Source organism: Sminthopsis crassicaudata, chromosome 1, assembly GCF_048593235.1.
Source record: "Sminthopsis crassicaudata isolate SCR6 chromosome 1, ASM4859323v1, whole genome shotgun sequence".
Taxonomy (NCBI): Eukaryota; Metazoa; Chordata; class Mammalia; order Dasyuromorphia; family Dasyuridae; genus Sminthopsis; species Sminthopsis crassicaudata.
The window spans coordinates 497,509,482-497,536,058 of NC_133617.1; the positions used below are offsets into that span (position 1 = coordinate 497,509,482).

The 26,577-nt window shown below is 33.1% G+C and overlaps 1 protein-coding gene across 3 annotated transcripts in view; it reads left to right on the forward strand.

Moving 5' to 3' along the window:
* Positions 1–26,577, forward strand: part of SHC3 (SHC adaptor protein 3) — a 147,140-nt gene that overhangs the window by 33,797 nt on the left and 86,766 nt on the right. For all 3 annotated transcript variants that reach the window (XM_074281481.1, XM_074281479.1, XM_074281480.1), the window contains exon 2: positions 14,155–14,225. In XM_074281481.1, the coding sequence (XP_074137582.1) occupies positions 14,155–14,225 (71 nt within the window). The remainder of the gene's footprint in view (positions 1–14,154; positions 14,226–26,577) is intronic.

Sequence of the window (26,577 nt, forward strand, 5' to 3'; positions counted from 1 at the left end):
AGTTTTAACACATCCCCTCTAATCTTTATACTATTTTTTCCTGTCATTTTAGCCCATCTAATAGGTGTGAGTTAATCTTTATTTCCATTTCTTTAATCAGGAGTGATCCAGAGCATTTTTTCTTGTGACTAGAAATGGCTTTAATTTTTTCCATTCGAAAATTATTTGTTCATATCCTTTGACCATTTGTCAATTATGCCATGGTTTGTATTCTTATAAATTTGAGTCAGTTTTCTATATTTTTAGAAATGAGGCCTTTCTCAGAAACACTGGCTATAAAATTCCCTTCCTTTCCCAATTTTATTCCCTTCTAATCTTGACTATATTGGTTTGTTTTAATTTAATATTATCAAAATTATCTATTTTGCATTTTTATGATGTTTTCTAATTCTTCTTTTGCGGAATTATTTCTAGACAAAAATTAAGATTGGTTATCACTCTTATTCTAATTAGTCTTTGTTCTCACTTTTCCATGGAAAAATGTATGAGGCTGGTAAAAATGTTAATATTTCTAGCAAAACTAAAAAAAATTAATTTTAAAAAATGTGCTTAAAGATACTTTTAAAAATTCATAGAGGTTTAATGCTAGAACCCCGAGTATTTGTTTTTAGCTACGGGTTCTTTTCTTTTCTTTTCCTCTCCCTTCTCCTTTCCTTCTCCTCTTCCTTCTCTGTTTCCTACTTCTTTTCCTCCTTCTCCTCTTCTTCTTTTTTTCTCCTTCCTCTTCTTCCTTCTCCTTCTCCTCTTCTTTTTCCTTTTCTTTCTCCTTTTTTCCTTCCTCCTCCTCTTTCACTTCCTTTTCCTTTTCTTCCTTTTCCTCCTCCTCCTCTCTCCTTCTTTTACTCTTCCTCCTCCTTCTTTTTCTCTTTCTCCTTTCCTCCTTTTTCTCTCTTTGCAATTTGTATTTTTAAGATTTATTTTCCTTTATTTATTCTATTATTTTCCCCCCAGATTTGCAGAGAAAGGAAGCTATACAGAATTAGAACTTTCATCCTAGACTAAAATTGTCACATGCTAAATTCATTTTATTTTTAAGTAAACAGGACACTTTTTATCAGAGACTTATGAGTTTTTTTCCCCCCCTTTCATTAGAGCATGGTATTCAAGTGTAGTTCAGGGATTCTTAAAGATCCTTTGCACCCTTTTAAAGGGTTGGCAAGAAAATTATTTTCTTGAAAATATTAAGAGGTTATTTATATTTTTAAATTACCATTCTCTCATGATTGTACAGTGGACTTTTTCATAGGTTACATGACCTATGGATTAAAGATTTAGTTTCAGAGATGAAGACTAAGTTAATTTTATTTGCAGAATTGTACTTTTATCGTACAAATGAATGAATCTACAGATATGGTCAGACTTCTTGTTTTGCTTTTATTTGTGTGGTATTCACATCGAAGAAGATCTTTTAATGTGAGTACTTGACAGCAAAACACAATTCTGCAGTAATATTCAAAATGCTGAATAACTGTTCTGAATTTCATTTTATCCTGGAACAAATATATGACATTTAAATTCATAGTACAAAAGCAATTTGCAATTTGCATTTGTAAAAATTGCAATAATATTACTCTGCTTATAAAGATTTTTAAAATTTTATTTTAGAAAATATCTTTATTTTTTCTAAAAGTATTTAACATGTAATGGACTTATAATTTTGGGGATGAATTAATAAATTTAAAAAGTGTCATCTTTAATTTCTCATATAACCCACATTTATAGTTATAATCCACAAAAACAAAGGCTCTTTGTAGTCCCTCAATGATTTTTAGAATTCTAAAAGGGTCCTGAGACTAAAATGTTTGACAATTACTGAACTAGAACAAGAGGGAGGTCACAGTGACCTCTGCTGGGCAAAAGTTATATTTGGATTCAGTTTTCTGAACTTGAAAATAATAAAACTATATTTAAAAAAATGATAAATTTAAAATTTAAACCACAGAGATTTTTTGAATTAATGAAATTATTTTAGTTTTCACATGTAACATTACATAAGAAGGTTTTCCACAAGAAAACTTTTAAAGAGATTGTTTACTGTAATACTCCTTTCAAATACTCTGCAAATTCACTAGCATGGCTTTGTCAGTTCTCAGTTGGAAGGATGAACTGCTCCTTACTTACTCTCAGGGTCATGTAAAAAGAGGTTGGGGTGGTAGATGATGTGATGATTTCATAAATAATTTGACCTTGTCTCTATACTTCCGTTTGTTGTTGTTGTTGTTTGTCTGTTGCTCTTGATTGAAGAGGACCATGGCATCTGGAAGGTAATGATATGACTTGCAGTTAATTGGATTTAAGTGAGTGAGGGCTATCTTTTCTCCTCTGAAACCATCTGTTACAGCTATGAAGATGGATGGAGAACTCTTTTCTTCTCTCTTCTGGAGACATCAGAAGAGATTCAGAAAATCAAGGTCAAAGACATCAGTGAGGAGAGAAGAGAACAGAGAGACAGAGAGACAGACACACACACACACAGACAGAGACAAAGCCAGAGACAGAGACATATAGAAACACAGAGAAAGAGAGCTGATATAATACAGAAAGGAAAATTACATCTCATGCAGGTCCCAGTGGAAGAAAATAGGTATAATTTGGAGAGGTTTCATTATAAAATTTTTGTGGATAAAGTGGGAAGTGAGGAATTGAGTAAAGGTTAGTCAGCTAACTTTAGAACTCTAATACAATGAGAAGTCAAATTGACAAGCATTTTAAAAGCAATTCTTACTTGCTTCCTATTTTGCACTTCCTGTGCTAAGTTTTGGGAATATAACTAAAAACATAAAGTCTCTATCCTCAAGGACCTTACAATCTAATGGAGGAAGAATATAGAAAAGGAAGGGTATAAGTACAAGGGCTTGGTAAAGAAAGTCTACAAAATCAAGAGTGAAGTGCAGAAAAGAATGCATTCCTTGAAATGGAATTCTAGGAGGAGAAAGGAACTTCAGGGATGGCATATACTTCCAGTATGAGATGTTCAGATACAGAGTTAAATTTTAGGTAAGGAGGTTTATGCACTCCATAAGCATATGTTACACTGTACAGAGAGTCTAGCCAGTCAGGAATGAATATGACTGGTCTGAGTATTATTCTTAAATTCAGTGTTATAGAAGCAAACAGCCAATTTGAGGAGGAGTAGCTGAGGATATTATGTATTTAAAAAAGTGTTGATGAAATATGCCGTTCACCTCCTGACAGAGAAATAGTGAATGAACTTAAAACAGAGAGACATAATATCTTTGGACAATGCTAACAATCTACTGGACTGATATGGGAAGAACAGATTGATTAAAAACAAGCAAACACAAAATTCATCTTCTATTCTAGCAGATAGTAAACAGATGACTTTGAGGGTCAAGAGGCAAAATCAAGGATGTTATTTAGGAACTTAGAGAAAACAACTTTACACAATTTTTCTTGAAGAAATTAAATATATTATTAATAATAATAGCAATAATAATAAAGTACCTTTTTTGTTAATATAATTCTATTACCAACGAGAAGAATGGAAGTTGGGGCAAAGTTTTTCTTATTATCAAAATTGATGATAAATGTTCATCTGTTAATGCTGATTTGTAATTTAAAAATTTTATTTTAAAGTTTTTTTTTTGTTCATGTGAATAGGCATGACCAAATACTAATATAACTCCATAAGCATATGATTTTATTAAAGTTTTTTTCTCAATAGTATCCTATTTTTCTAAATACATGTAAATATAGTTTTCTACATCCATTTTTGTAAGATTTTGTATTCCAATTTTTTTCTCCCTCTCTTACCACCTCTCTCTCTCTCTCTCTCTAAAACAGCAAGCAATCTGATATAGGTTATACATGTCTAATACTTTTAAATGTATTTCCATATTTGTCAAAGTCTATTATTTTAAATGAGCATATTTATTGCTTGGAAGGCATTTGTAGAATTATGTTAGATTCTGTCCTTGATATTTGTCTCTTAGTATGTCATTACCATGAAGATAAATTACTTCTAACTGAAGAAAGGTTAGTGCCTTAATTTAGTTGTTAATTGGCTTTTGAAATATGGGAAAGTCTGTAAATGCTTTTGGAACTGTAGTTTGAGTTTGGATATATAATAAGTGATTTACATGGGAAAAGTGTACAAAATTGTTTGGGAATGGAGATCTCATTTTTAAAACTTTTGACAGCATGGGGCAGAATGTCATATAAAGCTTGAGACTCAAAGTTAGTTGTCATTAATTGATTTTCTGTATACATTTCCCATGTAAGTTCTATTTTGCCTTGTAATATTAGTTTGAATTTCGGAATAGAAATATTAAGTCTGTTTCAAAAGTTAATTCCCAAAGCCATTCTGTGTTTTATAATAGTGGCTGAGGATGATTTTAAAAATATTTTAATAGTTTTTATTTACCAGATATATGCATGGGTAATTTTGCAATATTGACATTTGCCAAACCTTTTGTTCTAATTTTTCCCCTCCTTTTCCCTCCTCCAGATGGCAGGTTGATCAATACATGTTAAATATGTTAGAGTATAAATTAAATACAACATATATATATATACATGACCAAACAGTTGTTTTGCTGAATAAAAAGAATTAAACTTTGAAATAGTTTACAATTAGCCTTGCATCCAAAATGCAGACAGACAAAAATAGAGGGATTGGGAATTCTGTGTAGTGGTTCATAATCAGAGGATGATTTTTCTTAAAAAAATTTTTATTCTTGGCCATGAGTTAAAATATCACAATTAAATTATTTTTCTCTTCTTCTTTCTTCTTTTCTTTTTCTTCTTCTTCTTTCTTCTTTCTTCTTCTTCTTCTTCTTCTTCTTCTTCTTCTTCTTCTTCTTCTTCTTCTTCTTCCTCTTCTTCCTCTTCTTCCTCTTCTTCCTCTTCTTCCTCTTCTTCCTCTTCTTCCTCTTCTTCCTCTTCTTCCTCTTCTTCCTCTTCTTCCTCTTCTTCTTCTTCTTCTTCTTCTTCTTCTTCTTCTTCTTCTTCTTCTTCTTCTTCTTCTTCTTCTTCTTCTTCTTCTTCTTCTTCTTCTTCTTCTTCTTCTTCTTCTTCTTCTTCTTCTTCTTCCTCTTCTTCCTCTTCTTCCTCTTCTTCCTCTTCTTCCTCTTCTTATGGAGTGTTAAAAAAAGAGGCAGCAGATAAATTTGGCCCAAAGGCTGTAATTTGCCAATCCCTGATCTATGCCTGTACTTTGTAGATTGTTTAAAAACAAAAACTCAGTTTCTTATTTATGCATTAATATAAATGTGTCATACTTTTTCCAAAGGCTTTTATGCATATATTGAGGTAATCATGTGGTGTTGGACTTAAAAACAATGTTATTACATTGTTTTCCTAGTGTTTTCATTTTGATTCAAATTCAACTTGCTTATGACTTTTTGGGATAAATAGCTTTATATTTTGTTAGAATTTTACTTAAGATGCTTGAATTGCTATTATATTGATTTATGATTCTCTTTTTAAAAAAGCTTCCCTGGTTTAGATATTAAGACCATATTTTTGTTTTAAAAGATGTTTTTTCTATTGTTTTCTATCAATTCAGTTTACTATTATTTTATCAATGTATATTTTCATGAATATAACTTTTTTCTTTGAGGATTGTTTTAGTTGGATTTTATTTATTTTTGCTAAGTCAATTGGGGCTAAATGACTTGCCTAGATTTTAAAGTGTCTGAGGCCAGATTTGAACTAAGGTACTTCTATCTTGAGGGCTAGTATTCTAGCCACTGAACCATATAGCTGCTCCTTTTTAGTTCTATTTTAGAAATGTTGGTATCTTGTGTTATCATTACAATTATTTTTCACATAGTTGTTAACTTGTTTCTACCATTTATCTTTTGACCCACTAATTATTTAGAATTTCATTATGAAGTATTTTAGTTTTGTGTCTCCCTTCCCCCCATGTTGCCATGTAAGATATGTCAAACAAAATCTTTAAGTGTGTTTAGTGTTCCTATTATTTTGCATTTATTTGCAATTTTTGGTGTCTTAATGCATGGTCAATTTCTGAAAAAGTACAATGTCCTATTTAAATTAAATTACAATGTCATATTAAGTTTTTTGCGTCCCTTTCCTCTTTTAATTTATGTCAATACCTTCCCTCAGATTCTGCTTAATCTACTTTGATGCAATCCTTTTTTTCATAGGGATCTATCCTATTCTCTAATGTTTACCCCTTATCTTAGTTCTGGAATTTTATTATTAACATTTTTCTTTCTTTAATTTAGCAATCTAATTCTTCTCATTTTATCTTCTCATTTAAACAGTTAGTTTAAAGTCTTTTCTTCTCCCTCCAGGTTTTTATATATATTATTGTTCTTTAGTTTTTTCCAACTTTTTTTTTTTATATCTTATTCTTTACATTAATTTGGATCCCTTTTTGTAAATTTTGAACTTTGGTTCTTTCATTCATTCAAATATATATTCCCCCTTTAATCTCTATGTTTCATGTGGAATTAAAACATCTAATAAACCAAATTTGAGTCCCCTTTTCTAACCAATTTATTTGATTCCATTTGTGCATTTTGCTACCTTACTCTTTTTTTCCTTTATGTTTTATCTCCCTCTTAGAAATATCAATTAAAGAAGGCATCAATGAAGGTAGAAATGTTGCTTATGGTAGAAATTTCCCTGACTTTCCAGTTATACACTCTGGTCCATTTCTATCCCCTACCCTTTGTGTGGTCATTCTCCATCCTATTTTCCATACGGTATCTTTCTTGGATCCATATCCTCCCACCATTCCTGATCCAGTTATTTCAGGAGCTTCAAATTTCTTTATCCTGAGAAAATAAGTTGTACATAAGATTAATAAAATTATCTCCAAAGAAATGGTCCCACTATGTATCAACTTGCTCCAGATTTGACCCATCTCTTTCATTACAAATACATAGCTTATATCCCAAGGAAGTGCTTCTCAGTGGGATCTCTCATAACCAAATTGGGTTGAGATCTTCTACTTTCATTCACCTTTTAAAATATTTTCCTTTTTTTTTTTTTAACCTTTTCAACTTTCCTCTGAAGCCACTATTTTTGCTGTGAGCTTACAGATGTTACTTACTTACTATTCATTGTTCACCTATAGACTTGCTTAAGATTTGTAATGATTTTCCCTTAAAAAAATCTTTTGTCTCATTTCTGCCTCCTACCCCATGAAGGAATGCATTAAAGATCGGTATTCTCCAATATTAATTCCTGAAGATATAATCTTATTGCATTTGTATAATTTTATTAAATGTAAGTAAATTACATTCACAGCCTTCCTCTTATCTACTATTTTAGTAATGCTATCAGAAAGGGGAAATACAATCTGATATGACCTATTATTGATAAAATAATGCTGGCTCTTTATAATTTTCCCCTCCCTTTATAGATGTTTGTCAATAATCTCTTTAATTATCTATTATAATTTTTTAAAAAAGGAATTAAAGAGTCAAATTTTTTTGACTTAAATCAAAGCAAAATTTGTTCTCCAAATTCATAGTATGTTTCTGTTTTCCATTATCTTTCACATGTTACTGACATTAGGTCAGCAGTGTTTTCATACCCCAAAGATGGACTTCATATGACCAGTTGACTAGAATTCACCAGTAGTGGCCAGGTATTTTCTTTCTTTCTCTAACTTAGATGGATGTCAGCTCCCTGTTGAATCATTTTTGTTGATCATTTTTGTTCAGTCTCTCGTAATGTAAAAGTCATTCTTTTGTATAGGAAATGAGAGTTGAAAATTTCTGCTTTATCTTTTTTGTCAGTTTTCTCATTCACCTAAAGCATCTTTTTTTTTTCTTTCCATATAGACAAATATACCCTTTTTATTGTCTTTAGCTTGCCTTACCAACCTCTACTAACTTAGAGCTTTAATACTCAACTGTTTTTATAGAACTGTGCCATATTCCTTTATTTCTCTTATATCACTAGGAATTTATTCCACTTAAAATTCCATTTAAAATAATTTTAAATATCCTCTACCTCTGAGATCCCTTTTTCTATTTGGTGAGTTCCTCCTGGAACATCCATCTTGAGGAAAGGTCCAAATTATGCCTTCCCCTATAAACTTTTCTGTCATACATCAGTTTTTTTTTTTTTTTTTTACTCCTTAAGCTTTCTTCTCCCAAATGTAAGTTCTTTCTGAAACTTGCATTTTGTATAAGGACCTAGATCAGTCATCCTTATTTCTTCAGATTTGGCTGTGATACCTCCATGTGGATACATTTTCTTCTCCCTTGTTTTAATTTTCTTTACTGAGTTGTCTTCTCCAATTACAAAGTAAACTTTGGCTTATATTTTTTTCATAGTACTTAGTATATTTGGTACATAATTAGCATTTAATAAATGCTCATTGACATGATTTTAAATCAAATTTAGGTGGTGAGTTTCTTTTGCATTCTCATTGACCTCTTCAAAATCTCAGTTTTCCTCCTTATTAGAATTGTTTCTCTTTGAATTTTCATAATTATTTTTTCCAATAGTATTTTATTTTCCCCAATATTTTCCCAAAGATAGTTTTCAAAATTCATCTTTGCAAAATCTGTGTTCCAATTTTTTCTCCCTCCCTATGCCACTCTCCACTCCCCAAGACAACAAGCAATCTAATATAGGTTAAATGTGCAATTCTTCTAAACATATTTCCATATTCATCATGCTATGCAAGAAAAATCAGATGAAAAGGGGAAAAACCATAAGAATGAAAAGAAAAAAAAACAAGCAAACAAACAACAACACTAACAAAAAGATGAAAATACTATGCTTTGATCCACATTCAGTCTCTATAGTTCTCTTTCTGGATGCGGATGGCACTTTCTATCCCAAGTCTATTGGAATTGCCTTGAATCCCCTCATTGCTGAAAAGATCCAACTCTATCACAGTTGATCACATAATTTTGTTGTTACTGTGTACAATATTTTCTAGGTTCAGTTTACTTCACTTAGCATTAATTTATGTAAGTCTTTCCAGGCTTTTCTGAAATCATCCTGCTCATCATTTCTTACAGAAGAGTAATATTCCATTACATACATATACCACAATTTATTCAGACATTTTCCAGTTGATGGGCATCTACTCAGTTCTAGTTTCTTGCCACTATGAAAAGGGCTGCCACAAACATTTTTGCACATGTGGATCCTTTCCTCTTTGTATATGATGTCTTTGGGATACAGACACTGCTGGATGAAAGGATATGTACAGTTTTAAAGCCCTTTGAGCATAGTTCCAAACTGCATTCCACAATGGTTGGATCATTTCACAGCTTCACCAACAATGTATTAGTATTCCAGTTTTCCCACATCCCCTCCAACATTCATCATTACCTTTGCCTGTCATTTTAGCCAATCTGAGACATATGAAGTGGTACATCAGAGTTGTCTTAATTTCCATTTCTCTAATCAATAGTGATTTAGAGCAGTTTTTCATATAACTAGAAATGGCTTTAATTTCTTTGTCTGAAAATTGTCTTCAGAATTAATTTTTAGATGTTTCCTATTTATTCTGGCCTGACTTTCCTTGAAACATTTTCTGTTTATGTGTTAGTATCACTTTTCCTCTGAAGCTTTTGAAATCTGCTTTCTCAAAATGAATGTCACCCCATGCCTGGAAATTTTTTCCTCTACCACAAACTCTTAAGATGGAATGGTTTCTTCCCTACAAGGTTCCTATCACTTCCACCCCAGAAACAAGTAGAATTTCTCATCATTGATTATCCCAGATTTTGAAGAATGGAATTATCACAAAGGCAAATCAAATAAATTATGAAATAATTGAAGTTGCCCATCACTATTATATCATACCTCTCTTGTGCCAATCTTGTTATTTGTTCTCCTAGCTCTTTCCTTATATCCTCTTTTTTTCAGGTGGTCTGTGGTATATTCCAATGATAAAAGCACTTGTGTTTATTCTTCTTGGATCTAAATCCAAATATTCTCTATCATGTTTTTCTTCTCTGGATACGATTATATCATTTTAATATTCCTATTCCTTTTCTCCTGAATGAAGTATATCTGTCCAGAGATATAGTTCAGTAATGTGTTTCAACTGTTAATCATTTTTAATCTTTGATTTCCTTTCATTAATTTTTATTATGAGGGGGTCAGGTTAGGGCCATGTCTCATGATTAGGAGGTTCTTAAGCTGACTGAAACCTATCCAATGGGATGTGAAAGTTTACTTAAGGACTCAAACATTTTTAAGATAAGAACCCAGAGGAAATATCCCAATTGTTTCTGATCCTTTGGATATCTTGATGACATGTAAATCTTCCCTTTCAATCATTGTGAATCTTTTAAATGTAATTTAATCTATAATTTAACTTGGTTTACCTATAGAGTCTGTCTATTTAGATTTGTTTCTTTAGGGAATGCATGAGATTATGCTTCTGTTTAACTAAATTTATTCAGTTTTTTATGACATTAAAGAAATAGAATTAGGGATCTATCCACTATAACTTTTATAGTCTAAAAGAATGTGTGACTCTAATATGTAAAATAATTTATTTCTCTTTTACTCTGATATAATTTCCTCCATGAAAACTTCTCAGAAACTTCAGTCAGGGGTTAGGTTGTCCTTATTCACCTCTCAACATGTGCTTAAACATAATATAATCTCGGTTTTTAAAATCTCCTTTGTCATAGATCTATATAGGCAGTAGTAACTTGTCACATCAACTCAAAAAAAGGTATATTTCTCCCATAAAACAACCCATCAATCTCAGAGATACACAAGGGCTAATTTATCTTCTTCTTTTAAGACCACTAGTTCTTCTGATGCTGAGTGAAATGAGCAGGACCAGGAGATCATTCTATACTTCAACAACAATACTATATGATGATCAATTCTGATGGACGTGGCCATTTTCAACAATGAGATGAACCAAATCAGTTCTAATAGAGCAGTAATGAACTGAACCAGCTACACCCAGCGAAAGAACTCTGGGAGATGACTATGAACCATTACACAGAATTCCCAATCCCTCTATTTTTGTCCACCTGCATTTTTGATTTCCTTCACAGGCTAATTGTACACTATTTCAAAGTCCGATTCTTTTTGTACAGCAAAATAACTGTTTGAACATGTATACATATATTGTATTTAATTTATACTCTAACATATTTAACATGTATTGGTCAACCTGACATCTGGGGGTGGGGTAAGGAGGGGAAAAATTAGAACAAAAGGTTTGGCAATTGTCAATGTTAAAATTATCCATGCATTTATGTGGTAAATAAAAACTATTAAAAAAAAAAGACCACTAGTTCTTCTTGTTGGTTGTCTACCTTTGGACTTTTGTATGTAGACATTTGAAGCCCTGGATTTTTTCTTTTTACTTTATTCTTGGAATCTGTATCTCTTGAGACAGATTTCTCAACTACTATTCTTTATTTTTCTTTATGGATATTCTTTATAGTATCTAATTTACGTGATATACATAAGCAGTTTTCCCTATCCCTCATCTTCTTTATTTTAAAGCCCATATGATTTAGATTGACAAAACACCTGGCAAATAAATTCTTTTTTTCAATTTATTTAATATTTTCCCCAATTATATTCAAAACAATTTTTTACATTTGTTTTTAAGATTATTGAGTTCTAGGTTCTCTCCCTTATCATCACCCACAATTAAGAAACTACATGTGAAGTTATGCAAAATATTTCCATAAGTCAAGTTGTGAAAGAAATCATAGATCTCCCATTCTAATGAAAATAAAAATCCTCCAGAAAAATAAAGCTAAAAATAGAGAGAGAAAGAGTATTAGAGAATGCTTCAATCTATATTCAGACTAGATCAGTTTCTTCTCTGGGTATGGATAGGATTTTTCATCATAAGTCTTTCAGAATATTTGTGGATGATTGTACTACTGAGAATAACAAAGTCATTTACAGCTGGTCATCTCACAACATTGCTGTTACTTTATATACAGTATATTTCACTTTGTTCATGGAGGACTTTCCAGGTTATTTTTTTTCCTGAGAACATTCTGCTCATCATTTTCCAGAGAACAATATATTATAATATATCTGATAATCTATCAGAGAAACTTTAACTTTTTTTTTTTACAATTACTATTAGTAATTGTATTTCTCCCCCATTTATTCTCTCTCTCCTTTCACCCTGTTCTTCCTCAAAAGTATTTGGTACTAATCACCCTCCTCCATATACCCTTTCTTTTATTATCCTACCGTACTTTCCATATCCCATTCCCCTCCTATTTTTCTACAGAGTAAGATAGATTTCTATACTCCTATGAAAGTATGTATGTTAATTCTTATTTGAGCCAATTCTGATGAAAGTAAGGTTTGCTTATTCCTCCTTTCTCCTCCTCTCCCCCTCCACAGTAAAAGGTTTTGGCTTTTTTTGCCTCTTTTTTAATGGTAGATAATTTGCACCATTCCACTTCTCCCTTTCCCTTTCTCCCTTAATTTCACTGTAGCAAATGAATTCTTATCAGCCTTTGTTAGATGTGCTATATCTCTGTAGGAATGTATCATTTTAAGTTGTGATTTAGAAATCCAAATGTTATTGATTAAATTAGCATATGCATGTTAATACAATCTTTGTGCAGGAATAGGAAGGAAGACTCTACAAATAGTAAGTGTAAGGAATACACACATTTTTCCCATAGTAGGGTTGCCTAAAGCAGAGGTTTCAAAGATTCAACCTGCTGAATCTTTGCCGCTGGAACTAGATTAAAATATAATAGGGAAATACTTGACAAAAAAGATAAAAGAAAACAAAACATATATAACATTACATTTTAAGACTAAAATATGTACACACAGAGATTCTTAAGTATCGATTAGTGGCCAAAATTTTATTTGTTTTGATACTTCTGGCATAGAGAATATAAAAGATTGGAGAAGGGCTTTTATTTCTTATATTTATATTATTTATATTTCATTGTTTATATTTAGTCCTCACTACTCTGGTATGAAATAAGACAATGTCATCATGCTAAATTTCAGGTATTTTTTCCCCTCATTGGTAAAGACTCCCACACTAAAATACTCTCTTCCCAACCCTACCCAGCTGACTGAAAGAGTAATCAGTAGTTTATATTCTCTGAGTACTGTGTGATTGAAGCTATTCTGTTCAGTAAGTTGACTAGAGGTCCTGGAATAGAAAAAAAAGTAAAAAGTAAAATGAGAATTGGACTTTGATATTCCAATTTACCAATAATCTGTCTTCCTCTGCTCCTTATCATACCTTGCATACTCGCGACACCTTTCTGTGACCATCACTTTACTGTCAAGAGATCTGCAAATAAAAGAGGGAACATGGTAATAAAAGGAAAGACTCATGAAGGCAGAAATTGTCACAAAAGCAAAAGAATAGGATAGGTCCAAATAAAGCCAAAGGGCAAACACTCCTCTATCAATTTTTTAAAATCTGGGATGGAAGATTAGAGATTGAGAGCAAGTATATGTATAGGGTTAGCGATTTTCAATAAAAAATTGTGAAGAGGGTAATGTTTTGTGTAGTAGGTCAGTATAGAAAATAGAATTGATTCTCCCATGAAGATGTGAAAACAAATAGATGGTCATGGGGTGCAATTTGGACTTGTGAAGTTCACTAGGTCAAGATGCATTATTTGGGGAAGTGACTGTCTTCCAAGCTTGGAATGCTCTCCTGCCTCTTCTCTGCTTCCTTATTTTCAAGTCCCAGCTAAAATATTTCTACAATAAGACTTTCTTGATCTCCCTTGAGGATAGTAATACCTTCAATCTGCTGATTATGTTCAATTTATCCTATAAAAATTCTGTTTGTATATTTGTATTTCATTTATATATTGCATTTTATTTCCTTCATTTGAACATGATTTCTTTGAAAGTAAAGACTGTCTGTTAGCTTTCTTTGTGTGCCCAAAACTCAGCACAATATTTTACATAGAGCAAATATTTAATACATATTTATTGACTGAGAGTCACACCTCTATTAAGTGTCAGAGTTCTGTATCATCAAACAGGGCCAGAAAGAGTTGAACATGACTGAAATTGACTCAACAACAATTAAGACAATAATAAAAATAGTGTCACAAGTTCTATAATAAGGAAAATATGTCATCAAAATAACATTTAAGAAATGTATATAATCACTTTAGTTGGCATGATTCTATTAATGCATTTTTCTTTTTAAAAAAATTTTCAATATTTGCCATTTACATTTTATCTTTTCTTTTTCAGTATTTGGGCTGCTTAGAAGTTTTACGCTCAATGAGATCTCTTGACTTTAGCACAAGAACTCAGATTACAAGGTAAGACTTAAAAATTGCCTTCTTTGCCTTATTTTTAAAATTTTGGAAGATAATTATTTCTGTGCCTAGAAATTTCTGATATTACCTAGTAGGTCTCATCCATAGTAGTGTAGGAAACATTGAAAGTATTATTACAATACTGCCATTTTCATTTATATAGTACATTTCAGTTAGAGAAAAAGAAGTCAAAATGTTCATTTTCTTTTATCTCTCCCTTTGTTCACATTTTAAAGAGGGACAATACTCCAGGTAATAATGTTTAAGATTTTTCAATTTATAAGTCAGGATGGTGTATATGTAAGAAAAAGTATGACTTTGCAGGATTGCAAAATACTAAATAAACACTCTCCTTTCTTTCTTTCTTTCTTTTTTTAAAATTAATTTTATAATTATAAAATTTTTTTGACAGTATATATGCATGAGTAATTTTTTTATAATATTATCCCTTGTATTCATTTTTCCAAATTTTCCCCTCCCTCCCTCTACTCCCTCCCCTAGATGACAGGCAATCCCATACATTTTACATGTGTTACAGTATAACCTAGATACAATATATGTGAAATACTCTCCTTTCTTGAGGAAATTTGCAACACAAAATTGAGAGAATGTTTTAAATTAATATTTTTTTGCTGCTTATTGAATTAGGTTTCTTGAAAATTTTATTTACGTAATTTGTGTTTTATTGATACATGAAATTAGAAAAGACCTAGAGGAAGGCTTAGGTAAATCTTCTATGGAAAAATCCAAGAAAGGTCATTGATAAGAACTGTAAAGGAGCAAAAAACACCGATTAAGTTGTGATCTGTGCTGATGAAAGGAGTGCCCATTATATGGATATATGTGTTGGAAATTTGTCATAATACATTTATTTCTCTTTTCACTACTTTTGCTTACATAGGGTATAGTTAATGAGTGACAGAGGTAGGATTTGAATCAATTTCTGCCTGAAATTTTCTGACCAACAAAACATGAAGACAATGCTTTAAATTTTGCAAAGCAAAGCAAATCGTTTAATGCAAAATCCTTTCAACTTCTTCACAACTTTGTGAGATAGGTCCTTTTTGGGGTTGGGGAGAAATCCATATTTATGATTTCATTGGTATAGAGAGCTCTCAATCAGGAAATTTCTTGTACCAATAGATAGTCAATATGTAGTCTTAATGAGTTAATGGGTTGCTTGGGGTGCTGAAGGATTGAATCATTTGTCTAGGGTCACATGATCACCATGTATTAGAAAAGGACTTGAATCCATATTGTCCTTACCATCTTCTACGCCATACGGTTTCTCATGAGATAGGTATAGGTACTGTAGGCATTATTAGCCCCACTTTACTAAGGCAAAACATGAAGTTCAGAGAGATCACTGTTGGCTGTACTAGATGAGAGATCTGAACACAGGTTTTTCATTATAGTGTTTTTTAAAAATAGATGCTAAGATCTTTTTGGTTTCAATGAGATTTTTGCTTTTAAAAATTACATGTATGCTTAAATTCCCTCTTGCTTTGCGCTGATTATGAAGTATGTTTCTTTTTTTGGTTGTATTTGGAAATAATTTATAGGAAATAATTTGGCAAAGACAATTTTTAACATACAAAGAATAGGTGGAAAAACAGTAGTTAAATAATGGATCTCAGATTCCCCCAAATACTTAATTAGGGTTTACAGATGTACCACTCTTCTAAAAGATAAAGAGGGTCATGACCAGAGTCTCCTATATCACCCAGCAATCTACAAAGGGATTCTCAGAATCCTACAAAGATTCCTTAGAATGGGATTGATAAAGAATGAAGTGCAGAGAATGGTATACAAGGCATTTTAGAGCCTTCAAGGCAATTCTTGTATACCTGAGCAACAACTTTGAAGCATCTTGGTTCAGTCTTGTACTACTAGTCTGAGCTAAACAGAGTTTAAATCTCAATTGTTTTGAAACCCTATCATAGCATAGCACAGAGATCCATCTCTAGTAGTATCATGTTGAATTCAGCATAGTCCCAGTATTCCCAGTTGGCTGGTTGGTTGCTGTCCTTCATTCTTGAAGAGGACCAAAATGACATCACTTTGTTGAAGTCCAGGTACAACATTTCTGACTGTGACTGACCAGACAATATGAACTTAGAACTTTACAAGTTGGAAACAAATAGTCCATATGAACATTTGGAATGGAGATGTCTTTAAATTTGTGCATATCACATGTCTTTTGAGGTACTGCAATTCTGCTTTGCTTGTAGAGCATAGCACCTTCTTTGATTTAGGAATACCATACTGAGTGGTCTTTGCCAGTGTATCCCTTGTCACACAAGAGATACCAAAGTTCTTCAGAGAGACCGTAAGAGTGCCTTTGTATCTCTTCTTCTGACCACCATGTGAGCACTTCCCCTTGTGCAAGTTCTCCTTAAAATAGTTTTTTAGGCAAACAATGGCATTTGAACAATGTGGCTACTCCATCCTAGTTGAGCTCTCTACAGTATTAGCAGTTTAGTTCAGTAAAAGACCTTAGTATCCAGTACCTTATCTTGCCAGGTGTCTTCAGATTTTTCCTAAGACAATTCAAATAAAAGTGATTCAGTTTCCTGGCATGGTGTAGGTATACTGTTTAGGTTTCACAGGCATTCAACAATGAGGTCAGGACAACAGGTCTTTAGACTATCAATTTTATAGGCAGTATAATGCCTCTTATTTCCCTCAGAGTCTGCTAAATACCAAGCTAGTTAGTGTGTATCAACCCTGTCATCTATGTGTACATCCATGGAAAATATACTGTCCAGTTAAGTGAACTTATCCACAGTATACAAAACTTCTCCATTTGCTGTAATCAATGATTCCACATTTGGATGGTGTGGTTCTGGTTGGTGGAGGATCTGTGTTTTATTTGTGTTAATTTTAGGTCAAAATTGGCACAAGTAGCAGAGAATCAATTCATGCTTTGTTGGATTTCAGCCTCAGAGATTGCATTGAAGACATAATCATCTGTGAATAAAAAGTTGTACACTAATTCTTCCTCTACTGTAGTTTTGGATTACAGTATTTTCATGTTATAATAATTTACCATCAGTGTGGTTAGTTGATCTTGATGCCATTTTCTTTGTCAGTTAAGGCATCTTAAATTAAAAAGCATGGGCCTTTCATTGGTGATGGGAAAGTATGAGAACACCATCATTATCCAGAATCCATTTAAGCATTCTCTTGTGGAACTGGTGTATAATACCGATGAAGTTCTCAAGACAACCAAATTTTGTCATGATCTTCCACAAAACTTCATGATTCTCAATCAAAGGCCTTGGTCAGATCAATAAATGTTGTGTACAGACCTCTGTTTTGCACCTGGAATTTCTCCTACAGTTGTTAGGTAGCAAATACTGTATTGACCATTCTTCAGTCCTTTCTGAATCCGCATTGACTCTGAGGAAAATGACCATCCTCCAGAAGAAAGATCAGATTCTTAAGGAGGAGTCTGGTAAGAATCTTATCAGCAATGACTAAGAGAAACCCTCTTAGTCTCTGTAAGAGACAACCTTTTTTGGTTGTTACAGGACAATGTATTTCCTTTACTTTTATATAGATGGGCAGTAGAGACATCTTTGAACTTCTAGGGGATAACTTCCTCTTGCCATATTACTTGGAAAATTTCAGTCAGCTTTTGTATCAACAATGAATCCCTAGCCTTGTAAATCTCTATTGAGATGGAAACAGTACCCCAGACACTTTGTCACACAAGAGAAGCCCAATGGCATTCAAAACCTCTTTTTCAGTTGGAAATTCAACTAGAGAGTTTAACCTGAGATAGGTGGTCACTGGCTTCAGCATTGGTTGATTGATACTAGTCTGTTGAGAACATTGTGGAAATATTCATTCCATCTCTCTCCAGCTTCATGTCTTTGTCACTAACCAATGTGGCTCTAACAACAGTGAATAGTTGAGCTGCATCATAGGTCTTTGCCCTTTGGGGCATCATAAAAGGGTTATTATCATTTTGAGTTTATGAGTGTCCTAATCCATGTGTAAATGAAGATCTATACAACAAATCTTTTAAAGATGCCCACTTCTTTTCTGTTGCCAACTGTGTATTGACTCAGCTTTCCCTCCAAGAAACTGTTTATGCCTGGAGAAGCACTAAACTACTTTATAAAACTGAAAAATTGAAATAATGAATAATTTAAGCCAAGATTTATAATATAAGGCAAATTTCTATATGTAAAACCAACAAAACCTCAGGAGGATTGTTAGGATTACTAAGTGAGAACAGGTTTTCTGGACAATTACAAGGTGAGAACTCAGGTTGACTTGATAGAGGGGGCAAGCTCATTGGCTGGGGTGGTTCTTCCCAGAAGCCCTTGCATTATTCCACGCCCATTCTCTGGGAGGATAAAAAGAGACAGCACTGGGCGCAGAGAGCAGATCGGCCTGGAGAAGGATAAGAGCTGGAGGAGATTCAGAGCCAGGATTCAAGAAGGAAGACTCTGAATTGCATCAGGCTTGACGGGGCTCTCTGCAGGAAGGGAAGTCACTTCTTTGGACAAGAGTTAACAGCAACTGCCTGGAGACAACAGTTCACTACAAGAAGAAGAATCTGTCTGAGAGATTTGAGTAGACACAGCAGATCTCTTCCCAGAGAGCGATCTGGCAGCTTCTGGAGACGACAGCTCGCTACATTTGGCGTCCACACGTGGGGCAAGGACTTTTGCTTATCCTGACAAGAGGAGCTAGACCAGACCTTTGCAATTTGGCGCCCGAACAGGGACAAACACAGTCCTGATTCCAGTGGAAAAGCTTCTGATCTAGATCTCAGTCTCTCTGACCCAGAATCGTGAGTAACGAGGAAACTTTTTTAAAGATTATGTGAGCGTGCTAATAGATAAATAAGGAACTTAACTTGTTAAGGGCTAAACCAGGAATCTCTTATAGCTGAAATGGGGCAGATGTTAGCTATATTCAATCCCTGGACTTCAGCCGACTCAACCTCAGCCCCAGACGCAACCTCAGCTCCATTCAGGAGTGGTACTATAGAGAGTATAATCAACATAATTGAGGAGCAGAGTTTACTTGTAACCTGGGTACAGATTGCTAAACTCTTGGCTGCATTAAGACGCACATCCCCTTGGTTCTTAGAGGAAGAAAAGATAGATGTAGATAAATGGAAGCTAGTGGGATATGAAATGAAAGAATTTCAAGCAAAAAATGGGCCTCGTTCAATTTCTGCAGAAGTATTTTATATCTACAACATAGTTCAATTAGCCTTAAACTATCAAGCAAGTTGTAGGAGAAGGAAAAGTTCTAAAAATGAACAGAGGAGGAAGTGTGAGGAAAAAAGGAAAGATCAAGATCTTTCCCTAGAGCAAGAGGATTTAAATGAGGAATTATGGTATGATTCTCTTGAAGAAGCTTCAACCCTGCCTAGAGAACAGATTATTGACAGGCCCACATCAACCCCACCTTCAGAGATGGAGGAAGAAAGAGGGGAAGAGGCAGAAACACAAACAGAATTGCCTGTGAAGAAGCCTAAGCCTATGACAAGATTAGAAAAAGCATTGGTTAAAGCTAAGAGAGAAGGACAGGATATAAGTGATTTTATACATGCATATCCTGTGATTGAAAATACTGACTCTGTAGGTAAAAAAAGGAGAAGATATGCACCTTTAGATTTGAATAAAATTAAGGATTTGAAAAAAGGTTGTACCCTTTATGGGGCTACATCAGCTTATGTCAAAATGTTACTAGATGGTTTGTCTTATGAAGTCCTAACCCCGAATGATTGGAAATCCATAGCAAGGACATGTCTGGAACCTGGAGAAAAGATGCACTGGCTCCAGCAGACAGGTTTTATAACCCACCAGAAGGGCAGTGTCCAGTGAGAGCATCTCCACTGTCCTTAGATAATCGCCAGGTGATGTGGAGAGATCCAGAAAGTGGTGAATGGAAGGGACCAGATAGGTTAACTGCCTGGGGGAGAGGGTTTGCTTGTATTTCTTCAGTAGGAGAAGGAATCAGATGGGTGCCAACGAGTCATATTCGCCTTGTCCATCAGAGAGAGACAGAAAAAGAGAAAGGCCTCAAAATAAAGGAGAAGATCTAAGAAACATCTGACACTGAAAGAGCATGGATAATAAGAAGACTGTTAAAGAACTTTAAAAACCAGCAGGAATCATTGGACTTTCTCACACAAGATGAGACTAATGGACAATGGACTTATGGACATTTATAAATTTTCAATTTATGATTATGTTATATACTTCTAGCATGTGTTACGTTACTATGTTACTATGTGCTTATGTAATTTATGTAATTATCTGTAATACTTCCCATATTGATGGATTTATGTTTCAAGGTCATGACTGTCCTATGTTCTAAATCAAAAGAAAGGGGGAGATGTTAGGATTACTAAGTGAGAACTGAGGTTTTCTGGACAATTACAAGGTGAGAACTCAGGTTGACTTGATAGAGGGGGCAAGCTCATTGGCTGGGGTGGTTCTTCCCAGAAGCCCTTGCATTATTCCACGCCCATTCTCTGGGAGGATAAAAAGAGACAGCACTGGGCGCAGAGAGCAGATCGGCCTGGAGAAGGATAAGAGCTGGAGGAGATTCAGAGCCAGGATTCAAGAAGGAAGACTCTGAATTGCATCAGGCTTGACGGGGCTCTCTGCAGGAAGGGAAGTCACTTCTTTGGACAAGAGTTAACAGCAACTGCCTGGAGACAACAGTTCACTACAAGAAGAAGAATCTGTCTGAGAGATTTGAGTAGACACAGCAGATCTCTTCCCAGAGAGCGATCTGGCAGCTTCTGGAGACGACAGCTCGCTACATTTGGCGTCCACACGTGGGGCAAGGACTTTTGCTTATCCTGACAAGAGGAGCTAGACCAGACCTTCGCAGAGGATGAACCAGAAAAAGAAGTTCTTTTTAGAAAAATACTGGTGATAAAATATTTTGGAGTGTGTCTACCTTTACCCAGATACTACATAAACCAAACTAAAACAATATTTGTGGAAACATAGACCTAAATAATCAGTAAATCATTAATTGTTTATGGATAGGTTGAGCCAAAATAATAAAAATAACAATACTCCCTAAGTTAAACACATTCCTCAAAGAATATTTTATAAAAGTAGAAAATTTCATAATAAAATTCATATGAAGGGATAAAAGGTCAAGCATCTCAAGAGTAATAATGAAAAAATCGGGACTAAAAGGGGCCCATTAGTAGTATATCCCAAATAGCACTGAAAAGCTGTAATCATTAAAATAATTTGTTACTTGTCAAAAGTTAAAAAAAAAAAAAAGCTCAATAAATGGTACAAATTAGGCATACAACCTATAGAATTAAACAAACAGTAGCAAGCAAATTGAGGTTGACAAACTCCACATCATATTTACTGAAGAAAGCACTCAGATTTTGAAAGAATTGTTGGGAAAACTGGACACCAGTCTGGTAGAAATTAGGTTTACATCAACACTTCATGTGATGTATCACCATGGGTTTCAAAAAGAAATGTGACAAAAATGTAAAAGATCGTGTCATAAATAAATGAAAGGAATAAGGAAGAAACTGCCCCTTGGATCTATGGATAGGAAGAAGTTGCTAAAAAAGTGATATGCAAGATCAAATAGGAGAAAGATAGACCATTTTGATTGAATAAAATAAAAAGATTTCTGTACAAAAATCTAATGTAGTAAAAATGAGAAGCGAAACGAGTAGCTGGGGGAAAATCTACAGCACAGTTATATGATAAAGGTCTTATATGCTCTATGAAGAATTTATTTATATTTGCAATATTAAGTGCTATTGCCCCAAAAGATAAATGGTCAAGGATATGAATAGGAAATTAACAGAGAAGAAAGAAATCTAAGCTATCAATGATCATATGAAAATATTCTAGAATTAGAGAAATTTTAAAAAGTATCCTTGCAATTCTTGCTCATATCTTTCAGTCTGGAAAAGATGGCCAAAAAGGAAAATAACAAATGAATTAATTCAGCTATTCTGGAAAACAGTTATAGAACTATGTCTAGAAAGTTTTAAAAGTTTTATCCACTTGGATCTCTACTACTTTAAGGGCCTACTCTAACCAAATTATGAGAACCACTATAAAGTGAATGCTTTCAATTGAGAAGTTGGCAACTGTTATAAATCAGGACTCATTTTGTTGTTTTTCGATTGTCTAGAATTTAAAAAAAAGAGCATTAATAATACAGATTGAGCTTAAAACTATCTCTAGGTACATTCCCTTCTCCCACAAAGAGTCTCATGGTTAAACATTTCCCAGGACATTCCTATATTTTTCTATAAAAATTACTTGGGCTAAGCAAAGCTGTAGCATAAGACTCAGGAACTAAGGTCATCACCAGAATGGATGCTTAGTGAACATAAACTAATAATAACAATAATAATAATAATAATAATAACTGGCATTTACATAATGCTTTATGGTTTGCAAATCATAAAACTTTATTTCATTTGATGCTCATGTTCTTGATAACCTTTGACCCAGCTATGCCATTGCCATGCCAATAATTGAAAGAAATTTAAAAGTAAAAGGACTTAAATGAACAAAATTGTTTATAGGAACTCTTTTGGTGGTAGACAAAAATTGGAAATCAAAGGCAAAGGAGGAAAGAGGTTCTTTTTAGATCCTCCGTTTGTTTGCTGTTTTTAGGTGATTAGTCCACTTTGAGATAGTTCTTCACTTCTGTGGGATTATTATTCTTCATCTAGAACCTACTTTTCACTTGAGGGATCAAATACCATATTTATTCTCCTCCAGAAACCAGGATCAAATTGACCACATTGAGGCTCTGCTCTTTGCCTGAAGATGTTACAGATCTCTATTCTTCTGTGACTGGAATAATAATTTATTGAAAGCAGGGCTTTCCTCCAGTTATCTTTATCAAGTTAGAATTATCTCAGTGTCCTTGGAGGGACAAAGATCTGATTCATTTTTACAATACAGGAGCTGCTTCTTGCTCAGGAACGAGGGAAAGTCAAAGTTGTCTACTCTAGGGGTTAGGATCAGACCTACTTATCCCCAAGTTCACCATTTCTTGTTTTGAAATGATCACAGATCTCTTCTCATCCTGTGCTGATTGGAACAGGAATAATAACAGTTATATTCTCTTCTGGGAAACAGAATGTACATATAAGCCCTCAGGTCACTACTTTTCATTTGTAGGGGATATGGGTAGGGAGTGGGGGTGTCTTTAGCCATAATGAGATCCTTTTGCTCTTCCTATGGACTAAAAATTCCTATGGACTGAAAGGTCTCTCCTTTCAAGAGATGAAAGACAGAATTATGGAACTTGTACCCAGGGACTGAAGCAAGAAGTTAGTTGGGAGAGAGCTAGATTATATTGGTTCCTCCTATTTTGCCATCTTTACTAATCTTATGAAAACATTTCTAATTTAGGTAATAGATTTAAAATGTGACAATTTCAAAATAACAGTGTATTATCAACTAAGAGTACATAATATAATAGATTAGAAAGAGGACTAGTTTAATCTAATCTTGGAGGAGTGACTCATGAAGAGAGTTTCTTAGGAAAGAAAGGATAAGAACATGTGAAGAAGAGGGGGTAAGAAGTTAAAGTCAGGAAGAATTCTGAGAGCATAGGATGAAGAAAAATGCAAAACTAATGATCATAATTATGTTTTTGAATGGGTTGGACACACCCATAAAGCAAAAGGTAGAATGGATTAGAAAGCATAATCCAATGATATGTTTAGAAGAAACACACTTGAAACATTAAAATTCACATAGAGTTAAAAAAAAAAAAAGGTGTTGGTGCAAAATCTATTATGCCTCAATTCCTCCCCACCAAAAGAAAGCAAAAGTAACAACTATGATTTTAGGCAAAGCAAAAAAAAAAAAAAAATTAGACTTAATTTAAAAATATAGAGAAACTATATTTTACTGAAATGTACCATAGATGAAGAATTAATTTATTAATTTTGATACTTAACATATGCACTGAACAGGAAAGTATCTAAATTTGTATAGGAAAAGCTAAATAAGTTATAGAGAGAAATAGATGATAAAAGTACAATAATGGGGGAATCTCAATATAGCCCTTTCAGAGCTAGACAAATCTAATCTGAAGAAAAACAAGAAATTAAATACCTCAATAGAATTTAGATATGTTAGACTCTGATAAACATTGAATGGTAATAGAAAGAACCACAAATATATCTTGCTTGTGTAAAGTACTGCTACAAAAAGTGACCATGCATCAAACAGAAAAGCAATAAATTTAAATAATTCATTTACTGATACAATGCAATAAAATTAAATTCAATAAAGGGTCATTAAAGAAAAAATGAAAAATATATCCAAGATTAAATATTAAGTTATACTAAAGAATTGGTAGACCAAAGAGTAAATGAGAAAAAAAGAAATAATTTCATTAATGATAATGACAACAATGAGACTACATAATAAAATTTTTGGGATGCTACAAAAGCAATTCTTTGGGGGAAATTTATATCTTTAAACAATTTGTTATAAACATTTATTAAACACTATGTTTCATGCATGGTGCTAATATGTGTTAATAATGTTATAGAATACTATTTTGCTAAAAAAAATTAAGAGACCATTCCAGAGAGGTCCTGGGAAAACTAAGATAAGGGTAATGCAGAGATGAATGAAGATAATTTATACTCTAATATCTATTTCACAATAAATAAGCAAATTTGAAGAACTTAAAATTCACTTAACATGGTGATCAATCATGATTCCAGAGTATTAATGAGGAAAAATACTGCTTACTTCACAAGAAAAGTGATTGAATAATAAGAAGGATGAGACATGCATTTTTGGATGTGGTCAATATAGGAATTTGTATTGTTTAACAAAGATTATTTGTTATGAAAATTTTGTATTTCTTTTCCTTTTTTTTTCTTCTCAGTGAATGTGTGTGGGGCAGGTAGGAAGGAACCAAATACTTTATAATTTAAAAATGATTTTTATTTTAAGAAATGATTCAGTAAATCTTTTTGTAAGTAAAAAATTCATCATCTTATCTAGGTATATGATTCTAGTTTTTGTCAGTCAGTGTCACTTAAAACAAGATATTTTAAAAATTTGCTTTTTTTCTAGTATTTGCAAATTGTATGTAATTAAGGATTACAATTTATGTAGGGCCTTTCAATATAATCCCTAGGGAGAAATGACTATTTAAGGAATAATTTATTTGTGATATAAAATTTATATTATATTATATTTAGTTACTATGATGGATATTAAAAAGTATAAATTACTGATTAGTAACAACAGATAAAGCTAGTTTCTTTTGTGGAATGAATTTTATTAATCTTTTCTTTTTTATATATTTCTTCCATATATATATATCCATATATACTCTTATATATTTTCTTCCATATGTCTTCCTTCCCCTTGCCAGAGAACTATCCAGGAAACAGTCTATTTTAAAGGGAAAAAAATGAGCAAAATTGACCAATAATTGCATGTCCATGGGCCTCTAACAAAGTGTTGCTCTAATATTTTAATGTGTATGGTTATTTTCTTCTTTTAATTACCTCCTTCGGGGATAAATCCAGTGGTGGAATGCCTGTATTAAAGGTTATGGAAAGTTTAAAATTGCTTTACAAAATGGTTGTACTGATAACAACTCTATCAACAATGTGCTAATATTTCCTCTCTTCCTCAAACTTCTCCAGTATTGACTTTTCCCATATTTGATAATTTCCTGGGTATCAGGCAAAACTTCAAGAGTTGTTTCCGTTTTGATTTCTCCTTTTATGAGTAATTTGGAATATTCTTTAATATAATTGCTAATAGTTTGTAATTTTTTGGGTAACTATTTGTTCATATCCTTTGACACTATATCTGTTAAACAGAGACTTTTGGGATACTGTTTATGTTTTTGTTAGTTGTGTATGTGTATGTATGTGTGTGTGTGTGTGTGTGTGTGTGTGTGTGTGTGTGTATGAAAGCAAATTAGAAAATTTTGGTAAAAAGACTTCCTCCCCTCACCCCCAATTCATCCACTTATGTTTTAATTTCACTTGTGCAGAAGCTTTTCAGTTTTATGCAATCAAAATTTTTATCTTTTCATTATCTTTTCATCTTTTGTAATTGCCTCTATCCCTGATTTGGTTAAAAATACATCTCCATCCATAGCTGTGAAAGGTATGTGATCTATATTTTTATTTTAATTTTTATTGTATTTAATATTAAGGTCTTGTATTAATTTAGAATTGATTGCAGAATATGATTTAATGGATTAGTATAAGATAAATTTCTGTCAGATGACTTTCCAGTCTTCCTAGTAGTTTGTATCAAGTAGCCAGTTCCTTCTTTATTTCCTTTCATTATTTCCCTTTATACAAACTTTTATTTCTCCA